Here is a 23,518-nt window from a genome sequence, read left to right as displayed (position 1 = left end):
ACTGCTAAATGACTTATGTAAATGTAATAGAATTTCCTTTAAATGATGATCATACCAGTGGACCATTTACTTCTGAACATGCCATCGGTATTTGTTTTCCATTTGAGATGGTAAAATACATTTCATACTGTGGTTCACAGCGCAATGCTGTAGAATTCCTATGTGACAGGAACATCATAACATATAAATCAGAGCCTGAAAATATTATTTTGGTAACACTTTATTTGGATAGTACCAAGTAGATGGTTTGTAATGTTCAAATACAGACATGTCAAGTAACAAAAATAGCTTCTTAGCAAGAAAGCAATATCTCAAGCAAGAATTTTGCTAGGACTGTCTGAGTGGCATGAGAAAAACTAATAACTAGCAGTCATTGGCAGAGGTTTTGAACTTTTCTTATTGATCTAATAACTAATTTACAGCCTGGTGATTGATGGCTGATCAAATTGTTTCACACTTTGAGTTAGTTTCATTAAGTGTTGAATAATGTGATACAAAACACAGGAAAAACTCATTTTGACTGCACTGGGCCTTCACTTCCTATATTTTTTACTACAGAATGAAGAAAATCAATGTTTTCACACATGTAGGCAAGACAGAGACTGGTATGGTGTAGGACAGGAAATTGAAGGTCAAAAGCAAGTCTCTCTGGATATGAGCGTCTGCTAAATGACTAAAATGTAAATGTTTTTAACTAAAATAACTGTAGACAACTGTTTATATTGCTTGATAACTGTATGTTGTAATAAAAATGTCATTAGTCATTCCACTATAACGTTTCCCTTGTCTTGAAAATTAAGCATTTCACCAGAAACAAATGTTTAGTGTGTAGTTCTTTAGAAAATAGATAGTGAATATTACATGTGAATAGATTGAGTAAGGAGACAGTAAGTGCAAACATTGCATTTCTAGCCCAAAGAGACACACATTTGAATAAACATACTGTGAATATATTTTATGTCCCATATGTGTTCTTCATCCTGTTCATATCCACACCATTTACTTATCTATATCGATGCTGAGAAACCTCTGCAAAACAAGCCCAAAAAATAAAAATTAAAAGTGAAATGACATATTAGTGGTCCTGTGTGGCTCAGTTGGTAGAGCACGGCACTTACTATGCCTGGATCTTAGGTTTGGTTCCCTCTGGGGCCTCCCATTCAAAACAAATGTATGCGCACATGACTGAGTTGCTTTGCATAAAAGTGTCTGCTAAATGGCATATATTTATTTAATTTCACATTAGTAACAATTTATGTTATATAGGATTGCCGACTATAGTTACCTTCAGGGCACTGGATGCAGGGGACATGTCTGGTATTAGTTTCCCTTTACGCTCCCTGTGTTTCAGATACTCATGGGCCAGGGAGTTGGCATCCTCCTCACTGAACACCAGAGGTCAAAGGGTAAGGATTAAAGTAATTACGTATATTAGAAACAAACATTTCTCTGCTCATACCTGCCTGGAGTGTGATGTTAACATTTTCATTCAATTATACATAAAATGATGCTTGTAAAATTACTGCTTTGAGGACTTACCAGCTGTGGGAGATGAAATAATCTACCAGGTTCTTCACCTGGTTGGAGTCACCACTTGACACAATGTGTTGCTTGAGAAGATTAAAGTGCTTGGTCTTCCACAGCTTCTGATACTGCCTGTTTTGGCAAATGAACATCAAGACTGTGTCCCTTATCTGGGGTGGAGAAGAAATTAGTTAATGACACATTCTGAATTCCATACAACATTTCTCAACAACTAAACAAAATAATCCAATGTGTAAAAGATTATGGAGAACAGATGGAATCACAAATACAGTAGAGCCAAGAGTGGTTAACTAATGAAGGCAATAAGAAAACGTGGTTGCAGCTCACCTGTGAGGGAACCCCTGCCAACTCCCCAGTGTTCATATGCTCATCCAATTGCTCCAGGATGGTGATGGGGTTACATGCTGACAGGAGGCCCTGGGAGGGAGCAATCATATACACTACACAGTAAGCACATCAAACAAGGGGAAGAGACTCCTGCATAGACACTCCCAATACCTTTAATAGTTTTATTCAGAGTCTTGGACAGTTTGTGGCTATTGTTAAACCAAAACAATTGAATGTCATTCCATCTAAAGATGCAGAGAACAATTTGGTAAAAGGCAGATATGTTAGGAGGCTGGTGGTGTGCCACTACCACCACTATCCTTATGGAACCCCCAGACCCAGCTGCATCACCTGAATCTGCTGTCCCTTCCTCTTGGCACAGGGGATGAGCAGGAGGGCACCTAGGGCAAAGCCTGGCAGACTGAACTGGGCAAAGCGATTGGCGATGCCTATCAGGTCCAGATTCAACAGGAACGGGCACCTGCCAGAGACCAGGGAAGATGCTGGGATGAGTGGGATAACAAAGGATGAATCAGCACTTTGTCAAAGATTTGAGGAATTGTGTAGTAATGTTACCATGGTAATGCCATGACACCATTCTTGATCCCTATGAGACAGTTCTAGAAATTGTTATCAACCTATTCTATAAAGCAACAGAACATACTTAAGGAGGAGAACAAAGGTCCTGTAGAGGGTTGCCTGCTGTTGGGGGCTCAGAGGAAGAGACGCTGTGTGACAGAGAACATAACCAGTGATTTTGCTGACTTTCTCCACCTCACCCTCATGTTTTTGAGTTGTGGTCTAATAGATTAATTTACCTGATACGAATGGGGCCAGGATCATACTTCTCCAGGTCCTGGAAAAACTGGAGACCTGGATGAAAAAAACAAATACAGCTCTAACAAGAACTGTCCAAGCCAAAAGAGTAGGTGGTGGCTGTGAATTTTCTCTCCCTAAAATGTACACAATGGGCTCCTTGAGACACGTTGAACCTGGTGGTAATTACCTGCCAGAGAGAGGGGACAGCTCCCAGTGCCTCCAATACCTTTTGCAAGTCGCTTATCTGAAGAGCAGATGGGAACACCAAATTTGGTGCCACCACAACATATCCTGTCTTAATGCCATATAACTTCATTGACATGACAGACTGCAGAATCTAATATTTCTAGCAGTAGTATTGTTCTTGAAACTGTGTGGACGGCCTCTTCTCACCATGTTGAAGCCCAGTAGTTTCTGCAGTAACCCATTCCACAGCTGAGGGTCAAACACCTGGTACTCCAGGCTAAGGTCTGCCACCAGACGCACAGCCTGCAGAGACAGGAGGAAACTTCAGCTCAATACAAACCTGACTACCTCGTCTTGGTTGCATCACATTGAATGAAACCGACTGAAATCATCTAAAGCATCCAGTACATTGATCAAGTCGGCCTACCTGTGGCTCATGACTGTGATTCTTCCACAGTCCCTTGACCATGCCCTCTTTGGGACTGTTGAGGAACGACTCCACAGTGTAAGGGATGTTTAGGTCCTCCAGCTGAGACAGGTAGATGTAGCATCTCAGGTAATACCTGCAGAAGGAAAAACAGCAACAGAACAGCAGCAGTCAGGTACAGACAATCAGTCATGGCTACTGGCCTTTATCAGAGCGAGGATCGCTTACTGGACTTGTGTCTTGGGGATGTGTAGCTGTGTTTCCAGGGTGGTGGGGTCAGCGATGTGGATGAGACAAAGCAGGGCCCGACTCCGGTGGCAGAAAGTAAGACGTGGCCCAGAACTGCTGAGGGGCTAGGAAGATATCAACAATGGGAATTCAACACTTTGACATACACACTTCTGGGTAACACTTTACGTGACACCGAGCATTATAACAGTCATAACCTGTTATATGGTCATAACACTGTTGTAACATAGTTAATTTATTGCTGTTGTGACACCTACAAGTGTCAAAACCCACAAAAGGCAAAACATTCCATTACATCATAGCCTATGTGTCAGTGTATTTATAATATATATATCTATAGAGCAAACAGAGCACACACACACACACACATATATTATATACACACATACATATACATATACACATACATATACATATATATATATATACACACACACACACACACACACACACACACACACACACTGCTCAAAAAAATAAAGGGAACACTTAAACAACACAATGTAACTCCAAGTCAATCACACTTCTGTGAAATCAAACTGTCCACTTAGGAAGCAACACTGATTGACAATAAATTTCACATGCTCTTGTGCAAATGGAATAGACAACAGGTGGAAATTTTAGGCAATTAGCAAGACACCCCCAATAAAGGAGTGGTTCTGCAGGTGGTGACCACAGACCACTTCTCAGTTCCTATGCTTCCTGGCTGATGTTTTGGCCACTTTTGAATGCTGGCGGTGCTTTCACTCTAGTGGTAGCATGAGACGGAGTCTACAACCCACACAAGTGGCTCAGGTAGTGCAGCTCATCCAGGATGGCACATCAATGCAAGCTGTGGCAAGAAGGCTTGCTGTGTCTGTCAGCGTAGTGTCCAGAGCATGGAGGCGCTACCAGGAGACAGGCCAGTACATCAGGAGACGTGGAGGAGGCCAACAACCCAGCAGCAGGACCGCTACCTCCGCCTTTGTGCAAGGAGGAGCAGGAGGAGCACTGCCAGAGCCCTGCAAAATGACCTCCAGCAGGCCACAAATGTGCATGTGTCTGCTCAAACGGTCAGAAACAGACTCCGTGAGGGTGGTATGAGGGCCCGACGTCCACAGGTGGGGGTTGTGCTTACAGCCCAACACCGTGCAGGACGTTTGGCATTTGCCAGAGAACACAGAGATTGGCATATTCGCCACTGGCGCCCTGTGCTCTTCACAGATGAAAGCAGGTTCACACTGAGCACGTGACAGTCTGGAGACGCCATGGAGAACGTTCTGCTGCCTGCAACATCCTCCAGCATGACCGGTTTGGCGGTGGGTCAGTCATGGTGTGGGCATTTCTTTGGGGGGCCTCCATGTGCTCTCCAGAGGTAGCCTGACTGCCATTAGGTACCGAGATGAGATCCTCAGACCGCTTGTGAGACCATATGCTGGTGCAGTTGGCCCTGGGTTCCTCCTAATGCAAGACAATGCTAGACCTCATGTGGCTGGAGTGTGTCAGCAGTTCCTGCAAGAGGAAGGCATTGATGCTATGGACTCACCCGCCTGTTCCCCAGACCTGAATCCAATTGAGCACATCTGGGACATCATGTCTCACTCCATCCACCACAGACTGTCCAGGAGTTGGCGGATGCTTTAGTCCAGGTCCAGGTCAGGAGACCATCAGCCACCTCATCAGGAGCATGCCCAGGCGTTGTAGGGAGGTCATACAGGCACGTGGAGGCCACACACACTACTGAGCCTCATTTTGACTTGTTTTAAGGACATTACATCAAAGTTGGATCAGCCTGTAGTGTGGTTTTCCACTTTAATTTTGAGTGTGACTCCAAATCCAGACCTCCATGGGTTGATACATTTGATTTCCATTGATCATTTTTGTGTGATTTTGTTGTCAGCACATTCAACTATGTAAAGAAAAAAGTATTTAATAAGAATATTTCATTCATTCAGATCTAGGATGTGTTATTTTAGTGTTCCCTTCATTTTTTTGAGCAGTATATATATATATATATATATTTTTTATGTACCATGTTAAATTGTCATTGTAATTGCACACACATTGATGTCAGACATGCATCTACCCCAATGCTCTGTTGCTGATGACTGAGATGAATGCAGGAGCAGGACAAGACACCCTCTTTTTGACTGATGACTGATATAAGGTCATGTACGTGATAGGCCTATCTGGCTTATATGATTACGATGGTCATAATGCTTTGTGACACTGTCATAGTGTATTTTCTACAAATTATTTAAAATATGATGAAAAAAAAACATGACTAAAGAATTCATTACAACAAAAGGATTTAAGAAACAAACTTTCCATGAAAGGAAAATTCTTGGCAGGGAAAAAAAACACTTATTTGAATAAATGTGGGTTGACACTTATGTAAGTGTCATAACCAGCCATAAAATAACGCAACATATGTCACAACAGGTGTAAAAATATGGGTTAAGTGTTAGCCAATTCTGTAAAGCCCCCCTAATGTTTCCCACCAGCCCACCAATTCCAAACTAAATGTGGAACATGTAATGATTAATATAGTAACTTATAGATCAATCCTGACCTATCCCATCTACCAACTCACCCATGCTTCTGCTGAGAGGATAGGGCTCAACAGACAGACTCCCACATCCATGGAATAGATCTGCAGTAGGTACACCACCCTGAGAGAGGGGGACATGGGAGACATCCCTTGTTAATGGTCTATAGTGAACTGTAAGGCTATGATAGTCAAGTGATGATTGCAGGGAGCTACCTCATAAGATCTGAATCCTCCTGAATGTCATTGACACAATCCTGATTGTTGATGTCCTTCAAAATAAAGAGCCTTCGGTTAGGATGTATCACATACTCCAAAATGTCGTGCAAAATGACTATTTTCCCCTCTAGTGTAGAGCTCATCCAGTCTACCTGTGGCAGATCAGAGACAGTGTAAGGTTCAACTTACCTTGGCTACAGCTGGGCCGGTTTTGCAGATCCATTTCTCCAGCAGCATGCTTCGGATCTTCAGAAAATCCACACTATTGATGGCTGCTATTTCTTTGCATACAGCGTGAATGTCTAGTCATACAAAAAAATAAACGTTCAAAAAATGTTTAATCTGAAAAAAGTCTGGTTCCATTTTGCTCTAAAAGGACTATAGTACATATCATCAATACAGTGATTCTGTAGCTCCACTTAGCCCTCCAGACAGGTAAATTTCCTTGCGAAAGTATTCGGCCCCCTTGAACTTTGCGACCTTTTGCCACATTTCAGGCTTCAAACATAAATATATAAAACTGTATTTTTTTGTGAAGAATCAACAACAAGTGGGACACAATCATGAAGTGGAACGACATTTATTGGATATTTCAAACTTTTTTAACAAATCAAAAACTGAAAAATTGGGCGTGCAAAATTATTCAGCCCCTTTACTTTCAGTGCAGCAAACTCTCTCCAGAAGTTCAGTGAGGATCTCTGAATGATCCAATGTTGACCTAAATGACTAATGATGATAAATACAATCCACCTGTGTGTAATCAAGTCTCCGTATAAATGCACCTGCACTGTGATAGTCTCAGAGGTCCGTTAAAAGCGCAGAGAGCATCATGAAGAACAAGGAACACACCAGGCAGGTCCGAGATACTGTTGTGAAGAAGTTTAAAGCCGGATTTGGATACAAAAAGATTTCCCAAGCTTTAAACATCCCAAGGAGCACTGTGCAAGCGATAATATTGAAATGGAAGGAGTATCAGACCACTGCAAATCTACCAAGACCTGGCCGTCCCTCTAAACTTTCAACTCATACAAGGAGAAGACTGATCAGAGATGCAGCCAAGAGGCCCATGATCACTCTGGATGAACTGCAGAGATCTACAGCTGAGGTGGGAGACTCTGTCCATAGGACAACAATCAGTCGTATATTGCACAAATCTGGCCTTTATGGAAGAGTGGCAAGAAGAAAGCCATTTCTTAAAGATATCCATAAAAAGTGTCGTTTAAAGTTTGCCACAAGCCACCTGGGAGACACACCAAACATGTGGAAGAAGGTGCTCTGGTCAGATGAAACCAAAATTGAACTCTTTGGCAACAATGCAAAACGTTATGTTTGGCGTAAAAGCAACACAGCTGAACACACCATCCCCACTGTCAAATATGGTGGTGGCAGCATCATGGTTTAGGCCTGCTTTTCTTCAGCAGGGACAGGGAAGATGGTTAAAATTGATGGGAAGATGGATGGAGCCAAATACAGGACCATTCTGGAAGAAAACCTGATGGAGTCTGCAAAAGACCTGAGACTGGGACGGAGATTTGTCTTCCAACAAGACAATGATCCAAAACATAAAGCAAAATCTACAATGGAATGGTTCAAAAATAAACATATCCAGGTGTTAGAATGGCCAAGTCAAAGTCCAGACCTGAATCCAATCGAGAATCTGTGGAAAGAACTGAAAACTGCGGTTCACAAATGCTCTCCATCCAACCTCACTGAGCTCGAGCTGTTTTGCAAGGAGGAATGGGAAAACATTTCAGTCTCTTGATGTGCAAAACTGATAGCGACATACCCCAAGCGACTTACAGCTGTAATCGCAGCAAAAGGTGGCGCTACAAAGTATTAACTTAAGGGGGCTGAATAATTTTGCACGCCCAATTTTTCAGTTTTTGATTTGTTAAAAAAGTTTGAAATATCCAATAAATGTCGTTCCACTTCATGATTGTGTCCCACTTGTTGTTGATTCTTCACAAAAAAATACAGTTTTATATCTTTATGTTTGAAGCCTGAAATGTGGCAAAAGGTCGCAAAGTTCAAGGGGGCCGAATACTTTCGCAAGGCACTGTACATGGAGCCATATGGCAATAAGAGTGGGCCTGCATGTGGTTGGTCTGGTTATGGTGGAGGGCTCACCAGGGTGGGTTTGGCCAGCAGAGCCCCTGAAGCGTTGCTCTACACTGCTGTGTTCGTAAAGGATGACGATGAGGCGGGCGGGCTGCCCTGTCAGCTTTAGGTGCTCTGGGCTGTTCAACTGGCTGGACATCAGGACGTTCTCTGTGGCCGAGCGCTGGAACTGCAGCTTCAGCTTGGACAGGAAGGTCTCCACCCTGGTCCGCGCTGCCTCCTGCTCAGGGGACAAGACGGAGGGGAGGGAATTTTTATTCTACAAGAATGGACTAGATATACGAAGAAAAAAAGCATGAAAGGGAAGACAAGACCGGGTATCCTGAATTCAAGCAGCTGACGCAGACATAACAGATATAACTACATCTATAATAGTTCAACATTGAGGACCGCAGAGCATCAACACAATCTAAACACAAAACATGTGGTCTAACCTCAAGTTTTGGGTCCTTCAGCCATGCGTCACCAAGAGCTAGGCAGAACTTTAATGACTGGGTCTTCTCAGTGCCTACAGCAGAGAAAAAAGTGAATAGGATGAACATTGATGCAGAGGCTGGCTCCTCCATGAACAGCGGCATGGCAGTTTGACTGGCTAACGGTCTGACCTGGCGGCAACTCCTGAGCGATTTTATGGGCTGTGGCAGCGGCCCACTCTGGGTTCTGGATGCAGTGAATGTACCCCATGATGGTCTTAGCCACCTTGAAGGTCTCCTTGCTGGAGGTGTGCTTTTGCCTCCTCTTATGTTGCTCGAGGAGTAAGGGCTTCATACTCCTCTCAAACACATGGTTCACTGCTGACATGTACAGCTTGTCAACGCTCACCTGACAGAAGGCAGGAAGAAGTAGGGTCAAATTCACAGGTGACCAAATTAAAGTCAATAGAAACAACTAATAATACATCGCCAATATTAGTTCAAATTCTGGTAAGCTTACCACTCATATCTAAAAACAAACATAACAGTAATGTACAGTATAAACCACAGCCACCAGTGGAGCAGAGTACTGTACCTTCATCAGCTTGCTTATCAGAAGCAGAGTAGGAAAGGTCTCCTCACTGAGCTCTGGAGCTAAACACAGAAAGAGAATCCGTCAAATCCTTATACGAGCTAGAGTATGCAAAAGGTCCACTCAATCATTTATTTATGAACTCTTATTGACCACATGAACATTGTAAGCTTAAACTGAGTATCGTACTCACAGAGGATCTTCCAGTAGCTGGTGGTCTGCATGAGCAGGTGGAAGGGCAGTCTGATGTTAGCCAGGGCCGAGGGTTCCAGGCCATTCTCCAGAAGGTGGCTGCTCTCCAGGTCTGTAGGGGGAGAGATGCGCTTGTAGGACTTCAGGTGCTGGAGCAGACCTATTGCCTGGAGATGAGGGAAATGTATTGCGTGTGGATGAGACTTGATCGTAATGCCAAAGAAAATATGACATTGAGGATTACACTTATTTAGCAGAGGTATGTAGCACAAAGACACAGTAGAAATCAAGATGCCACACCTGACTAATTGAGATGCTGGTGATCTGCTCATCAGCTGTCTGTATGATCCTGAGCACACCCTCAATCCTCTCATAGTTATATGGACTTAGCTGAGGAGGAAAGGGAACACAAGAGCTAGTTAAACACTCCATTTCCTCTACACATCATTACGTCCTACCATCAACCCCTAAACCTAGGCTGAGAGTTGTGTATGCTCAGACCTTGAGTATGGCAGCACTGAGGCTGATGGTGAGGTTTCTGGTGCTGTGCAGCATAGGGATGATCTGCAGAGCTCTCTCCAGGGCGTCTGCATGCCCTAGCGGCTGCTCCCCCTGGCCCGCCCCAGGGTCTCCTGCCCCTCCCCCCTCCTCCTCCTCCTCCAGCAGCAGGGTGGTGATGTACTGGTTTATCACTTCGTCTCTGTTCAGATCAAAGGTGCTGCAGGTAGGAGGAACACACAGGACATACATACACTCATTAATTACAGCGTAACGTCACAAGACAGCAATAGGCAACTACAAAGCATGCAGTAGTATCAGACCCAAAAACTAAAGATTGAAGTAGCATGTTGACTTCCTATAACAGCTTACCTGCAGTACTGGAGGATAATCTCAGGGGTGGTGTTCTTGTTCTTCACCAGGGTAGGGATGAGGTTACTCTTCATCTCCGGACACTGACGAAACACAGACTGGATGGATATCTGGAGAGAGAGAGAGACAAGGCTTTTAAACCGAGTCCTTTCGCAAGGCAGGGAGGGTAGATTACGTTAAGAATGCACCTAATTAGCAGGTATTAACACAAAGTTTAACATCGTGATTTCTTCAAAAAAACAGCCATGTCTGAAAGACTGCAAATGTTAAATAGATAGGGGGAAAAAAACATTGAAGATCAACACACCCCTAATTTGCCCAGCTCGATCCCCCACTCTGCGTCGGTGATGACCGAGAGAAACTTCTTCCGCTCCTCCTGCTCGGTGTACAAGTTACAGAGATGGGCCCCCACCATAGCCACAGCCTGAAAATCATGGACATATCGACTGTCACATACAACATGAATCAAAACAATGACAAACAATTCAAGATGGAACAGATAATGACAGTATATAAGTATAATGATCTTACCAAGATCTTATCATAGTTTTGCCAAGTGTTGTCGATCACCTTCCACAGTATCTTAAACACCTCGGTTTTGGACAGGAGAGTGCAGAGTCCAATAGCCAGGTCACAATCCACCACTCTCCAGTTAAACACCTTTTGCACAGAGTAAAAACACCAGTTGTTATAGTAATCATGTTAGGTCTATTGTAAATTACACATACAGCATGGCCGGAATACAATGTAATTTTATTGAAGAGAAGAATGTCAGACATCCTCCCCTGAAATCCAGGACAATAATCTCACATCACCTTGTGCAGGAGGGCAACTGCAACAGCATTGATAGAGGACAGAGTAGTTGTTCTCAAATCACTCAAGCACGCCTTATATTTTTGCAGGGCCTGCGGGCCATAGAGCTGAAAAGGGAACACGTAAAATGTAAATACTTCCCTTCACAATATAGAATAGTGGTCCAGAGAACAGACACAGCTACAGTGAGACAAGTGTAAATCTAGACAGCGATATGTAGCAACATCAACGCAAAGACTGATCAAGGGACTGCTTGCTCATGGTTCCAGGTGAGACACTACAGTACACCCCTGACTGATGTCAATTTCCTCAGTTTCATGTGTTAGTGAAGTAGACTATCTGTACAAAACACCTGGAAAACACCAGGTGGGGAGGCATACAGGGGTACATGAACCACACTGGGTTTTTTCCTGTTTTCGAGTCTGGTTTTTCCCTTTAAATTTTTTATATTGTTTGTTTTCTATTTTGTTCAAATGTGGTAAAACTCTTGCACTGATATCCTACTGTTATACTTCAGGTGTAATATTTTGTATGTTTGTCATTTACGCTACAAAAAATTGCTCACTCAACAAATGTACATTAGTATACCTCTGCTATAGAAAACACTTAAAAACACCTGAAAAACATCACCTTGACATTGATACTGTACTGTAGTCATCATACCTGAATGCCGAGCTTGATGTTCATGATGTTGGAGGTGACGTGCTGCAGACAGCTGCCAAAGGAGTTGACCAGCAGTCTGAGGGCCAGCTCCAATTGACTACACTCCTGCAGCATCTGATGCATGGAGGCCAGGGGCACCAGTAGCGGGTTCAGGAAGTTGGCATCTGCACATGGACAAGGACACATGAGGCTAAGGGTGCATAAAAACTGTATTTATATCCATCTATTAATTGGAGGAAACTGCAGTAGCTACCTTGTTGGAAAGAGCAGTGAGAAAGACAGGAGCAGTCCAGTGGGTAAAGCTTTCTATCTGCAACATGAATTAATATGAGTTAAATGCAATTCAAATCAATAACAATGCTTGGGCATTATAAAGTAGTATAACATCACACGTGATACAATGTTAAAAAGATACCAGATACGAGACACTTAGTCTGCAGGATTTTAGGTACCTGAGGAGAAGGGCAGCAGACAGTTGGTGATCTCATACTGGACTGGCAGGACAGACACGGGGTCCAGGATGATGCAGTCCTCTTTAAAGACATCCTGGAAGCTCCACTGGGAGTAAGGGTCCCTTTCAGCCGCCAGGGACAAATCCTGAACACATGGCAGTGACATTAAAGCCTGATGACCTAACATGAACAAAGACTAAGTGAATGTCTAATATTATAATCTATTGATTAGGGTTGTCATTGAAGACTCTGGTAGGAATCTGGTAGCCTGATGGGGAAAAGTGAAGTGTCGTACTGGCACTCACCTTTTCTATGAAGCCATAGTTGTCTGACAGCTGACACTGGTGGTAGACATCCATGGCAGCCCGTGTGCTCTTACACAGCTCCACACAGTCCAGGAGCAGGTCTGAGAGAAACAAGAAATAATAGGGAGCACATACTCAAGTCAGAGGTATCACTTACTAGGGTGCTGAAGTCATACAGTGTCACTTTATGTGAACTACTTACACTTAAAACATTGGAGGATAAGCTCCTTCTAAAATGAAATGTGTGAGTTCCCATAAAGACTTGGGTTAACCTCCAGGCTCAGGGTGTTAGTGCTGTACAGTACCTGAGTGGCAGACAGTGACGGCCTGGCAGGCCAGCTTGTGGATGACTGCTGGGAGGTCCACGCCTTCAGGGAGGATCATGGGCACGTCTGCCTCCAGCATCTGGCACAGCTTCTGGGCAGCACTGAAAAGCACCTTCCCTGTGCTGGTGGTACCATGGTGCTTATACAGCTCACTATGGGGACAGGGTCATGGGTTTGAAAGGAGTGAGAGAGACAGTTAGGGAGGTACCCAGAGTTAATTTAGTGCAAAGGCCCACACTACCATCAAACACTTCAATGTTGTGGATGAGATATTCAGATTATGACAAGCCTTCATTAAAAAATTTAAAAAGTGAGGAACATGGGCATTGCTTTCCTTTTTACTACCCCCCTAAACTTGGTTCCCCTTCCCCCTGACCTGAGGATCTTGAGGGCCTTGTCGACCTTGCCGACCCCCAGGGCACGCAGGGCCAAGTCAGCCCACAGCTCCTGCTCCGTGCGCTGGAGCTGCCGTGCCAAGCGGCGGAGGCCAGCCTCAGTGGAGATGTTCTTGGTCTTGCCGTCAGGGTCGTTGGCCACCATGGGGGTGGCTGTGACCTTGCTCTTGGAGGGACCTCGAGCACGGGTGTTCTCATAGGCTGTGATGTGATACTCCTGGAACTGCTTTCGCACCTTGGGGTCCTCATAGTTGTTAGGGGTGAGGAAGATGTCAAAGTCCTCCTGTAAATGTAGTAGATTAGGATCATTTCAGCACAGGAGGTCAAAGACCAGAAACAGTGAGTCAGGTGAGGCCTTCATCTCACATTCTGCAAAATCATTCCATGATTGAACCTTACCTGTAGGTGAGCAATCGCCTTAAACATCATCAGATTGTTCTCGCAATCCACACTTTTAAAGGCATCCCCTAAACGGGAGAGAATTAACATTAACGCGTAAAGGTTTCTTAGCACATCCACACAAACTCTGGTACACTCACAGTTTATCAAGACCTCAGACACTGAATGTTCAATTCTTCGAGAGATGATGTCAATATTGGGAGGTTTAGCAATCAGTCTTTTCAAGTATTACATTGATAGAGTTTAAAAGCTGCCACAACCTTTCTGGATTCGCTGTAAGAACGTCAGTGCCTCCACCATCACTTGTGCTACGACCATCTGGTGCTTCTTGTGCTGTTAGAAATTGGCCACAATAAGAACCCAAGTGACTCTGCATGAAGAGTATACTCCTATTGAGAAATAGCATGTACAGAACCTCACTACTAAACACTATTTCTAAATGATATCAAACCTATTAAAAGAAGATGTCAATGCAAATATAAACGTATGATAGACCTGGAATAGTCTTAAATCTGCTGAATGCAAATACACCCCTACTGCTCCTGAAAGAGGCTCACCTCCTCAGACACATGGTCTTTGTCCTGCAGCTCCAGTCGTGCCCAGTTAGCCAGCCTCTCGATCACACACTCTGCCTCCTCGGGGGCGAGCTTTTTCAGGAGTGTCACACATGGCTCGCTCTGCAATTTCGATGCAACAGACAGACATTACACACATGAAACACACAGAACAAAAGAGATTCCCCATCAGAAAGCAACAGCCACCATGGGAAGAGCTATAGGCTGGGCTCAGTACCTTGCTCTGGCTAATCAGCTGGATGAGGTATAAGATGTGTATCTGGGAGGTGGGGAGTTTGTAGGCCCCAGCCAGCTTCAGAGAGTCCTCCAGGGAGGTCGGGAGGTCCTGCTTGAGGATGTACCTCACCAGTGTCTACAAAGGGAGAATCAGCATGGATCAGAAATTACATAAATATACACATCTACATACTGTACACACCCTGAAAGTCCTACCATGATTTGAGTGTTGTTGGAGAGGTTGAAGTTGCGGATCCCGTAGCCTCTGAGCAGCTTCCTCATCTCCATCAGACGGTAGCTTTCCTTCAGAAGCTCCTGCCTGTGGGATGGGTTATGGAAGATTAGAACCCAAGCAGTCCACAAGCCTGCAACAAGTGAGAGTTAGGGCTCTCTGTTACCAGAGGAGGATCAGATCAGTAAGTCTTACTTGGGTCCCACCATCTCCAAGTGCTGTTGGACCAGCCTCTCCACTACCTCAGTCCAGGGCACCACGGCCTTCTGCATGATCTCCAGCACAGCGTCTACCACCAGCTGTACACGGTACAGCACAGTTGAATACTATGTCAATCAAAGCGTGTACATAAATCTACAATCCCATTTGGTGGCAAAGCCTTGAAGGGCAGGAAGTTGTTAATTAGTGTATAAACTCACGTCAGTGTCCGTGATGCAGCCAAGCACAGCCACAGCTTTGGCCTCCCACTCTGTGAACAACGTAGTGGTCTGTGAGCTGCAGCGCTCCAGCAGATCCTAGTGGGATAGAGAGAAAAATAAGACAAAATGACACGCAATGACTCAAACCAGATTATGTCTGACAATCAACAATCCAGAGTGACAACCATTTACAATATGAGCAGCTAAGTTAATTTGCAGCCAAGTAGAAAGCATAGTAAAGTGTGTCTCCTGGTAGATAGGTAGACACCTTGATGTACTGAAGCAGCAGCTCATCCAGGGGCAGCTGGTGCGCCAGGCTGTAGGGCCTGACACTGCCCTCCACCGTGGCAGAGATCAGCTCTGGGGCAGGCACCTTATCCAGCATGAGGAATGCTACGCTGCGGATACTTGCCTAAACATACCCACAGTGCAGATAAAGAGAGATACCATGTACAATAACATACAGAATTTCAACAAGATTTAAAACGACAAGATAAGAATCCAAATCAGACAATCCCCAGATGCCTGTCACACACAGACCTTCTCAAAGACTGACAGGGAGAGCCTGCAGTTGTACTTGTTGTAGAGGTCCAGCAGCTGGCGGAGGTTAGAGACCAGGGACTTGAGTTGCTCCACTTCCTCTGAACCATAGTCATCCTCCTGAGACCACCAATCACAAGATAGTCATTGATTAGCAGGAAGTAACCTAAGCATATAACATTTTGACATCCAGTGTTTGAAAGTGAGCATGAATTGAGAGTGCATAGGGGAATAGGAGGTGAGGGGGATGACAGTGAAAGTAACCAAAGGAAAGAGGTGATAAAATGCAGCTTACAGAAGGTATCCACATCCATAACGACGGCAACCCAAGTTCCGCCAAGTTCAGTCCATTCTGGGGCCAGTCTCCCTATAGGAACAGAATAGTGTGAAGGGGCAGAAGAAATGTGGAAATGTTTAAGTGTGTGATCACCTACATCAGTCAAGTTATTGACTAGAGCACTCAGAATTATTCCTCAAGTCTAGCAATGAAAAGGTGTTGGCTTTACCTTTTCTGTTAACTCCAGAATCCTGGCCCTCTGCTCCAACCACCTCGCAACAATTTTCTACGAACGCATCATTCAAAAGCCTTGTCAACAAAATACTGGAAATACAAACTGATCAAAACATATGTCATCATGATCTGTTTTCTGCCCTGACATAATATGGTGAGTGCCCACTGTACCTGTCCTCTAGGTACCACTCTCCTAACAAAGGGCACAATGACACTCCTAAGCCAGAGACAAAGGTCCTGGGATGGAAGGTCTTCTGGAAAGGAGCTGAGCAGAGCATCAAGACCTCTCTCATCAAACTGCACTGCAATCTCTCCCTACAGGACAACCACAGAAACAGCAGACAAATATAAATGATCTTCCAGTAAAATCCACATATTACAAGAGAAAAATATGAAACTCCATTAGATGTCTTAACAGTTGATTGTGTGAATTTGTGTTACCTCGTGTCTAAGCCAAAGGTGCTGGGCCCCCTTCAGGTCTCCCTCTCTCAAGTGGGACAGCATGTCCCCAACGTAGTCTGTGATGTTCAGAAACTCAATCCAGGAGATTCCACTGGAGGGAAACAACCAGGAGGAAATTAAACAGTGTATTAGGAAAGTATTCAGACCCCTCAACTTTTCTTTTTTTTTCCCTTTTCGTTACAGTCTTATTCTAAAATGGTATAAATTGCTTTTTTTTTATTACTTAATCTACACACAATACACCATAATAACAAAGCAAAAACGGGTTTTCAGAAAATTTTGCAAAACGTATTCAAAATAAACTGCAATATCACATTAGCATAACTAAGTACTCAGACCCTTTACTCAGTAATTTGTTGATGCACCTTTGGCAGCGATTACAGCCTCGAGTCTTCTTGGGTATGACGCTACATGTTTGGCACATTGAATTTGGGGAGTTTCTCCCATTCTTCTCTGTAGAGCCTCTAAAGCTCTGTCAAGTTCGATGGGGAGTGTCGCTGCACAGATATTTTCAGGTCTCTCCAGAGATGTTAGATTGGGTTCAAGTCCGGGCTCTGGCTGGGCCACTCGAGGACATTCCTGCTGAAACATTAACCTTTGCCCCAGTCGGATGTCCTGAGCACTCTGGAACAGGTTTTCATCAAGGATCTCTCTGTACTTTGCTCCGTTCATCTTTCCCTCGATCCTGACTAGACTCCTCTTCATCAGACCAGAGAACCTTGTTTCTCATGTTCTGAGTCCTTTAGGCAAACTCCAAGCAGGCTGTCATGTGCCTTTTACTGAGGAGCAGCTTCCATCCAGCCACTCTACCATGAAGGCCTGATTGGTGGAGTGCTGTAAAGATGGGAGAACCTTCCAGAAGGACAACCATCTCCACAGAGGAACTCTGGAGCTCTGTCAGAGTGACCATTGGGTTCTTAGTCACCTCCCTGACCAAGTCCCTTTTCAACCGATTGTGCAGTTTGGCCGGGCGACCAGCTCATGGAAGAGTCTTGTTGGTTCCAAACCTCTTCCATTTAAGAATGATGGAGGCCACTATGTTCTTGCTGCAGAAATATGTTGGTACCCTTCCCCAGATCTGTGGCTCGACACAATCCTGTCTCAGAGCTCTAAAGACAATTCCTTCAAACTGATCTGACATCCACTGTCAACTGTGGGACCTTCTTTAGACAGGTGTGTGCTTTTCCAAATCATGTCCAATCAATTGAATTTACCACAGGTGGACTCCAATCAAGTTGTAGAAACATCTCAAGGTCAATCAATGGAAACAGGATGCATCAGAGCTCAATTTCGAGTATCATAGCAAAGGTTCTGAATACTTATGTAAATAAGGTATCAGTTTATTTTTAACACATTTGCAAAACGTATAAAAACTAGTTTTCGCTTTGTGTGTAGATTTGGTTAAATTGTTTTTTTTCGCTCTGAGACCTTGAAGTTGTTGTTCCCCTTGCTCTGCAAGAGTCACGTTTTTTTTTGAGGCGATGGGCAACGATGCTTCGTGGGAGGCAGTTGATGTGTGAAGAAGGTTCCTGGTTCGAGCCCAGGTAGAGGCGAGGAGAGGGACGGAAGCTAAACTGTTACAATAGCAAAGGGTCTTAATACTTAAGTAAATAAGGCATGTTGTTTTTTTATACATTTGGTACAATTTCTAAAAACCTGTTTTCACTTTGTCATTATGGGGTATTTAAAAAAAAGAATTACCTTTATTTAACCAGGCAAGTCAGTTAAGAACAAATTCTTATTTTCAATGACGGCCTAGGAACAGTGGGCTAACTGCCTGTTCAGGGGCAGAACGACAGATTTGTACCTTGTCAGCTCGGGGGTTTTGAACTTGCAACCTTCCGGTTACTAGTCCAACGCTCTAACCACTAGGCTACCCTGCCTCCCCGATTGTGTGTAGATTGATGAGGAATTGTTTTTATTTAATCCATTTTAGAATAAGGCTGTAATGTAACAAAATGTGGAAAAAGTCAATGTGTCTGAATACTTTCCAAATGCAAGTACAGGCATGGCACTAATTTACACAGTTACAATACATATACTCAATACCCTTTAGCAAGCCAGGCATAGAATTAGTCAAATTGAACATACTTGAACTTGTCCAGGCTGTGGAGACAGCAGAAGGTGGCGAGTCTAGCCAGAGCCTCCTGGATCTGTGAGGAGGGGCAGCGGGAGGCGGCATGGTTCAGCATCTTCTCTGCAGTGTCAAAGGTCGGCCACGGAGCCTTGAGGCAGTACTCCACCACATACTGCTCATCCTGACACACAAACACACTCGTCAATGAGCACAGTGTACTTATTTGATCTCAACCTTTCAAGGAATTTTTACATTTGAAAATGTAGATGGCTTGTTTAAGAACACTGGTATGGAACAAGAAGGCCTGCACACTGTTAAATAGCACATCATTACACTGTGGCCCTATCTACTGTAGGTTTGCCAGCTTGTGATTCAAACGTATACCCTTCTCTGACACCAGTCAAAGTTTGAGAATTATACCATCCCCATTTTCAAGTCTATTTGTTTATAGATTCCATGTTTATATTCCAGAATATTAAGGAACGTTAGATGGCTGACTGATCTTGCTTTGTTATATACCCCCCCCCCCCCCCCCCCGCTAAAACTCACCATGATCTTCATCAGGTTGGTCTTTGCCTCCTCCACCAGGTCAGACCATACGTCCTGCCCATTGCCACCTACAGAGGCTGACGCCAGCTGCTCCAGCACAAAATCCAGCTTCACCTTATAGACAAGCTGGGTGGTCAAGGAGGCAGGTCAGTCAAGTACATTTATTATTCATTTTAGTTAGAATACATTTTCAACCCCAGCAAAATTACACCAACCTCAACATCAAGCTCAAATGCTATGGCAAACTTTTCTGCCTCCTCAAATTTGTGTTTGTAGAGAAGTCTGCTGAGTCTGGGGACAAAAAAGTGTGTTTACTGATACTGACATCTTGTATGTAACTAGTGCAAGGATATGGAAATATGCAGTGTGCGTGATGACACTACTATACCTGTTCTCAGGCAAAGCCTCTGTGAAGCATCTCATGACGACAGAGGATATATGCTCCTCAGAGCTAGTTGTCAGAAGAAAAAAAAGAGAATTGCATTTACACATCAATTCACTGTTATTCAAAGTTATTTGTGAAACTCCACCACCTGAGTATTTACTCAGGGAAACTCTAGTGTCCTTAAAAAACCAAAGAAACACTTACTTTTGTGAATTCTCATAAATCCCCTCTAGCAAATATATAGTGTCCTGAAATTCAGAAGGATAACAACAATGTACTGAGGTTGGGTAGGATGCTGAAGCTCTGACAGACTTTCATAATCTAAAGTAAAATAACAATGACTTATTGTTCCATTATCCTTCGCTACGTGGGTATTGTAATATGGTGTGATATGACAGGGTTGGGAAAGTCAATTCCATTTAAATTCAGGAAGTACACTGAAATTCCATTCCAATGCTTTTACAATCAGGCACATTTTGAATTTGGTGTACTTTCTGAACCTGATATCTGATGCAATCAGAGTGGATTATAATTGTTTATGGTTTACCGTGCTTATTCTTGTCTGTACCAGGCAGGCTGTAGAGGAGACCTCCAGAGAATAGAGGACAGTCATGGAGGGAAGAGAACGCACTTGCAGGCTCCTCATCTAAGGATAACAAAACAGGGCGTTGCCATCAACAAACACAGACAGAGAGGACCTCAGATGATTCTTACAACTATTTATACCAGAGGAGCATTAATGTATGTACATGATGGGACTATTACTAACAAGTAGCTGTCTAGAAACCATAGAGACAGACTGGAGTTACCTGGCTTTTGTCTTGCATGGTCAATGTAATGATTTTTGTGCTGGCACTTTCTTGCCTATGAAGAGGAGAGGTTTTGTTTTCAAAATCATTACAGCACAAGCATTTAAAAATTAAACATTACATCATGTTAATATAAATAGTATAGGTCTAACAATAGTATAGCATTGAAGTGAACACATACGTGGCTATTGAAGCAGAGTCACACTCTGTGATGAGTAGGAAGTCATGGATGGAGAGGTCAGGCCAGCAGCACACCATCACCAGGAAATGCAGGTCCCAAAGACTCAGAATGTTCTAAGACCAATTGAAAGGTAGAAAAAGATTAATGTCCAACTTTAAAATGTTCTAATGACCAAAACAGCTAAAGAATTAAATTATAAACTGATTGATGGAGATTCATACAGCTGGACTCACCTCTGTGCTAAGAACATACATGAGATTGTCCACCACCAGAATCTTTCTCACCCCTACAATACAGATAAGGGCAAAATTTGACTGCAACATTAATACACAACAATTCAAAATAATGCTATAGCCTAACTATTGATAACATACATAAGCAATTCAGGGGGAAAAGTAGTGTAGCTTTAACCAAAGCCAGACAGTTAAATGTTATTAAAACTACCTGGTATTAGGCTGGAGTCCAGGGACTGACAGAGAGACATCGTGCCCTGACTATGATCCAATCTCCAGTGGGTTAGAACAGCTTCCCCGTCCGCCTACGCAAAAAGAATGCATAACCACATCAGTTATGCGAGAAGCTATAAAGTTAAAATGTTACAATTGAATAAATACTGTATGAATAGCCTACTTGATGAATAAAAGTCTAACTTCCTATTATCGGCAGCAGTTCTCGCATTATGTTTTCAAGGATTTATCTTTGCATTTTACATACAAATATTTTGTAACAAAGCAGTGCAGTTACTTGCGCACAACCATACCCCAATCATGAGGTGGATTTCATTGCCAAGGTTGCACATCACTGCTGTGTTACATCCCCCTCCATGGATCTCCTTGGTGGAACAGAAGTCTGTCTTAATTAGAGACTGGAGCTGGAGAGAAACAATGTAATGTGATGGTTAGGGGTTAATTATTTGATTATTCTGACTTCATATGGTTTTAAATCTTTATTTTACCATCTCCAACATAGTTAAAGCCAAATACCTCTTGCAAAGCCCCAATGTCCATTTTCTCAATAGCTACAGAGATGAGAGAATATGGTTTAAAATAATTGAAAGTTAAATATAACAGGTCTCAAGTAAAAGAAAACTATCTGAAAACCTAATTAAAATGAAATACCTATTTGAATCTTCTCCAGGGCAAGGTTTGTGATGTGAAAAAATCCATCTTGAGTAAGAAGGAACAGGTGGTACATCCCTGGCAACAAAGATAAGGTTTAACCTTTCACCTCAACACACTGATACATGATACTGTATAATTTTATTCCAAAGAAATGGCAAACTATGAACAACTCACCGAAAGATGTCTTATCCTCCTGTAGGATAAGACGTCGATATGTTTTATCTTTTCCAGAGGGGACATTCTTCAGCAAAGCCTAGAAGAGTAAAAAAAAAAAATGTAATAAAAAAAATATATATTGCACTCAGCATGCAAGCACTTTTGGCACACGTATGACACTGACACATTTAATCGCTGAAATATTCATGGGGCATATGAGATCAGCCCCATCTCTTACTATGGTGAGAAGAGTGCTCTTTTGAGGCACATAGATAAGATGGAGGTTTCCGTTTCTCTGGCAAACCACCAGAAAATGTCCGTCCAGACAATCATCCACAGTATCCACATCAGAGTCTGAAATAAACATGCTTTTAATTATCATCATTCACCATAATGAAACATAATTTGATTAGACATCTACACACAGAACACAAAAGAGATACTAACCAAAGTCAAGATGCAGCAACATAGTCTGATAGCTGAGGTCGAACAGGATAACAGTTGAATCAGCAACAACAATGCTGCAGTTTGAACTGCTGGAGGAGTAAAGCTGAGGATCTGACAACACCTGCAGGAAAACAATAATGTGAACAACTTGCACTGAAGAGTCAAGAGCCGATCATGAATTTAATTAACACCTGTGTTGTGGCGATGGAAGAATCCCCGGCACAACACCGGCACTGTATACTGTGTTCACGTAGAAGGTGATTCATAACTGTATAGGTAATCAATCATGTGGTTAGAGTCGTTCACTTTTCGTCTAGACAATTAAACTCAACTCCCTACATACGATGGAGTTGAGCGACGACTACTGTGGGTGGAGGTGGACTGGCAACATGTAACATGTAAAATTAAGTTTTTAATAAAAAAACTATTGATTTCAGCACCCTACAAAATATCGCGCACGGTAGTTTCTGTGTGACGTCTGAGCTCCAACGTAAATCGCGGAGTTGAGTTTAATCGACTACTTTTGGTCTTACCTTTTCAGTTGAGGCAATTTTGACCAAAGTATCCACTTGGTACAGACCACTATTCTCCTCTCGAACATTGCAAAGGCGACCTGTGTTGGTATCCTCATTGATTAGAAGTTCAACGTCGTTCCACATTGTTTTTCCGTCCACCTACCTATATAAAAAAAACGGGACACTAACAGGTCAGTTATAACTAGGGAGCTAGATAGTTAGTTACTTAGCATATATCTATTTACGTGGTATGCTAGTACTGCAGAGCTGTCACCACTCTTTGCTGTCATGTCAGTTAACTACGGAGTACCGTAGTTAACATTAGCTATGTAAAACATATGTATATACAAAATGTACTACATACAGGTATAGATAGACATGTTATAAAACAATTTGGACTATATCGAGGTAACAAACTCACCGGTTACAGGTACCCTGACAACGGTTTACTAGTAAACTAAGCACAACACCACCCTACTATGCGGG

General features: G+C 43.2%; 1 protein-coding gene across 1 annotated transcript; it reads right to left on the bottom strand.

Moving 5' to 3' along the window:
- Positions 1 to 225: 225 nt before the first annotated feature.
- On the bottom strand, positions 226 to 23,518 carry LOC139389292 (kinetochore associated 1). The gene is made up of 62 exons (XM_071135889.1): positions 23,454 to 23,518; positions 23,051 to 23,195; positions 22,518 to 22,638; positions 22,309 to 22,424; positions 22,089 to 22,167; positions 21,912 to 21,989; positions 21,777 to 21,811; positions 21,554 to 21,664; positions 21,238 to 21,331; positions 21,027 to 21,079; positions 20,794 to 20,906; positions 20,613 to 20,667; positions 20,351 to 20,449; positions 20,008 to 20,051; positions 19,807 to 19,869; positions 19,634 to 19,709; positions 19,419 to 19,544; positions 18,884 to 19,050; positions 16,772 to 16,883; positions 16,502 to 16,645; positions 16,326 to 16,382; positions 16,115 to 16,186; positions 15,820 to 15,939; positions 15,548 to 15,691; positions 15,280 to 15,375; positions 15,056 to 15,159; positions 14,845 to 14,947; positions 14,630 to 14,764; positions 14,395 to 14,514; positions 14,098 to 14,170; positions 13,838 to 13,905; positions 13,420 to 13,721; positions 13,023 to 13,195; positions 12,718 to 12,818; positions 12,413 to 12,557; positions 12,214 to 12,270; positions 11,961 to 12,124; positions 11,300 to 11,404; positions 11,016 to 11,144; positions 10,792 to 10,908; positions 10,485 to 10,594; positions 10,116 to 10,332; positions 9,915 to 10,004; positions 9,616 to 9,781; positions 9,426 to 9,484; positions 9,023 to 9,239; positions 8,852 to 8,925; positions 8,427 to 8,637; positions 6,489 to 6,601; positions 6,297 to 6,352; positions 6,126 to 6,204; positions 3,533 to 3,657; positions 3,305 to 3,440; positions 3,085 to 3,180; positions 2,879 to 2,935; positions 2,691 to 2,745; positions 2,537 to 2,600; positions 2,224 to 2,353; positions 1,873 to 1,962; positions 1,540 to 1,694; positions 1,286 to 1,385; positions 226 to 1,029 (listed from the first exon to the last, which is right to left on the bottom strand). The coding sequence occupies exons 2-62, from the start codon at positions 23,174 to 23,176 to the stop codon at positions 1,000 to 1,002; spliced, it is 6,627 nt and encodes a 2,208-aa protein (XP_070991990.1). The 5' UTR covers positions 23,177 to 23,195; positions 23,454 to 23,518; the 3' UTR covers positions 226 to 999.

The sequence above is a fragment of the Oncorhynchus clarkii genome, chromosome 30 (assembly GCF_045791955.1).
Source record: "Oncorhynchus clarkii lewisi isolate Uvic-CL-2024 chromosome 30, UVic_Ocla_1.0, whole genome shotgun sequence".
Taxonomy (NCBI): Eukaryota; Metazoa; Chordata; class Actinopteri; order Salmoniformes; family Salmonidae; genus Oncorhynchus; species Oncorhynchus clarkii.
This window is presented reverse-complemented; position numbering and strand designations above follow the sequence as displayed.

Bases quoted from the DNA above. Each gene is read 5' to 3' on its own strand.
- LOC139389292 (XM_071135889.1), bottom strand. From the start codon at position 23,176: ATGTGGAACGACGTTGAACTTCTAATCAATGAGGATACCAACACAGGT. The intron at 21,990-22,088 runs GTGAGTTGTTCA...CTTTGTTGCCAG, and splicing joins GGAGGATAAGACATCTTTCG to GGATGTACCACCTGTTCCTT. The intron at 20,668-20,793 runs GTATGTGTTCAC...TCCTCTTCATAG, and splicing joins GACTCTGCTTCAATAGCCAC to GCAAGAAAGTGCCAGCACAA.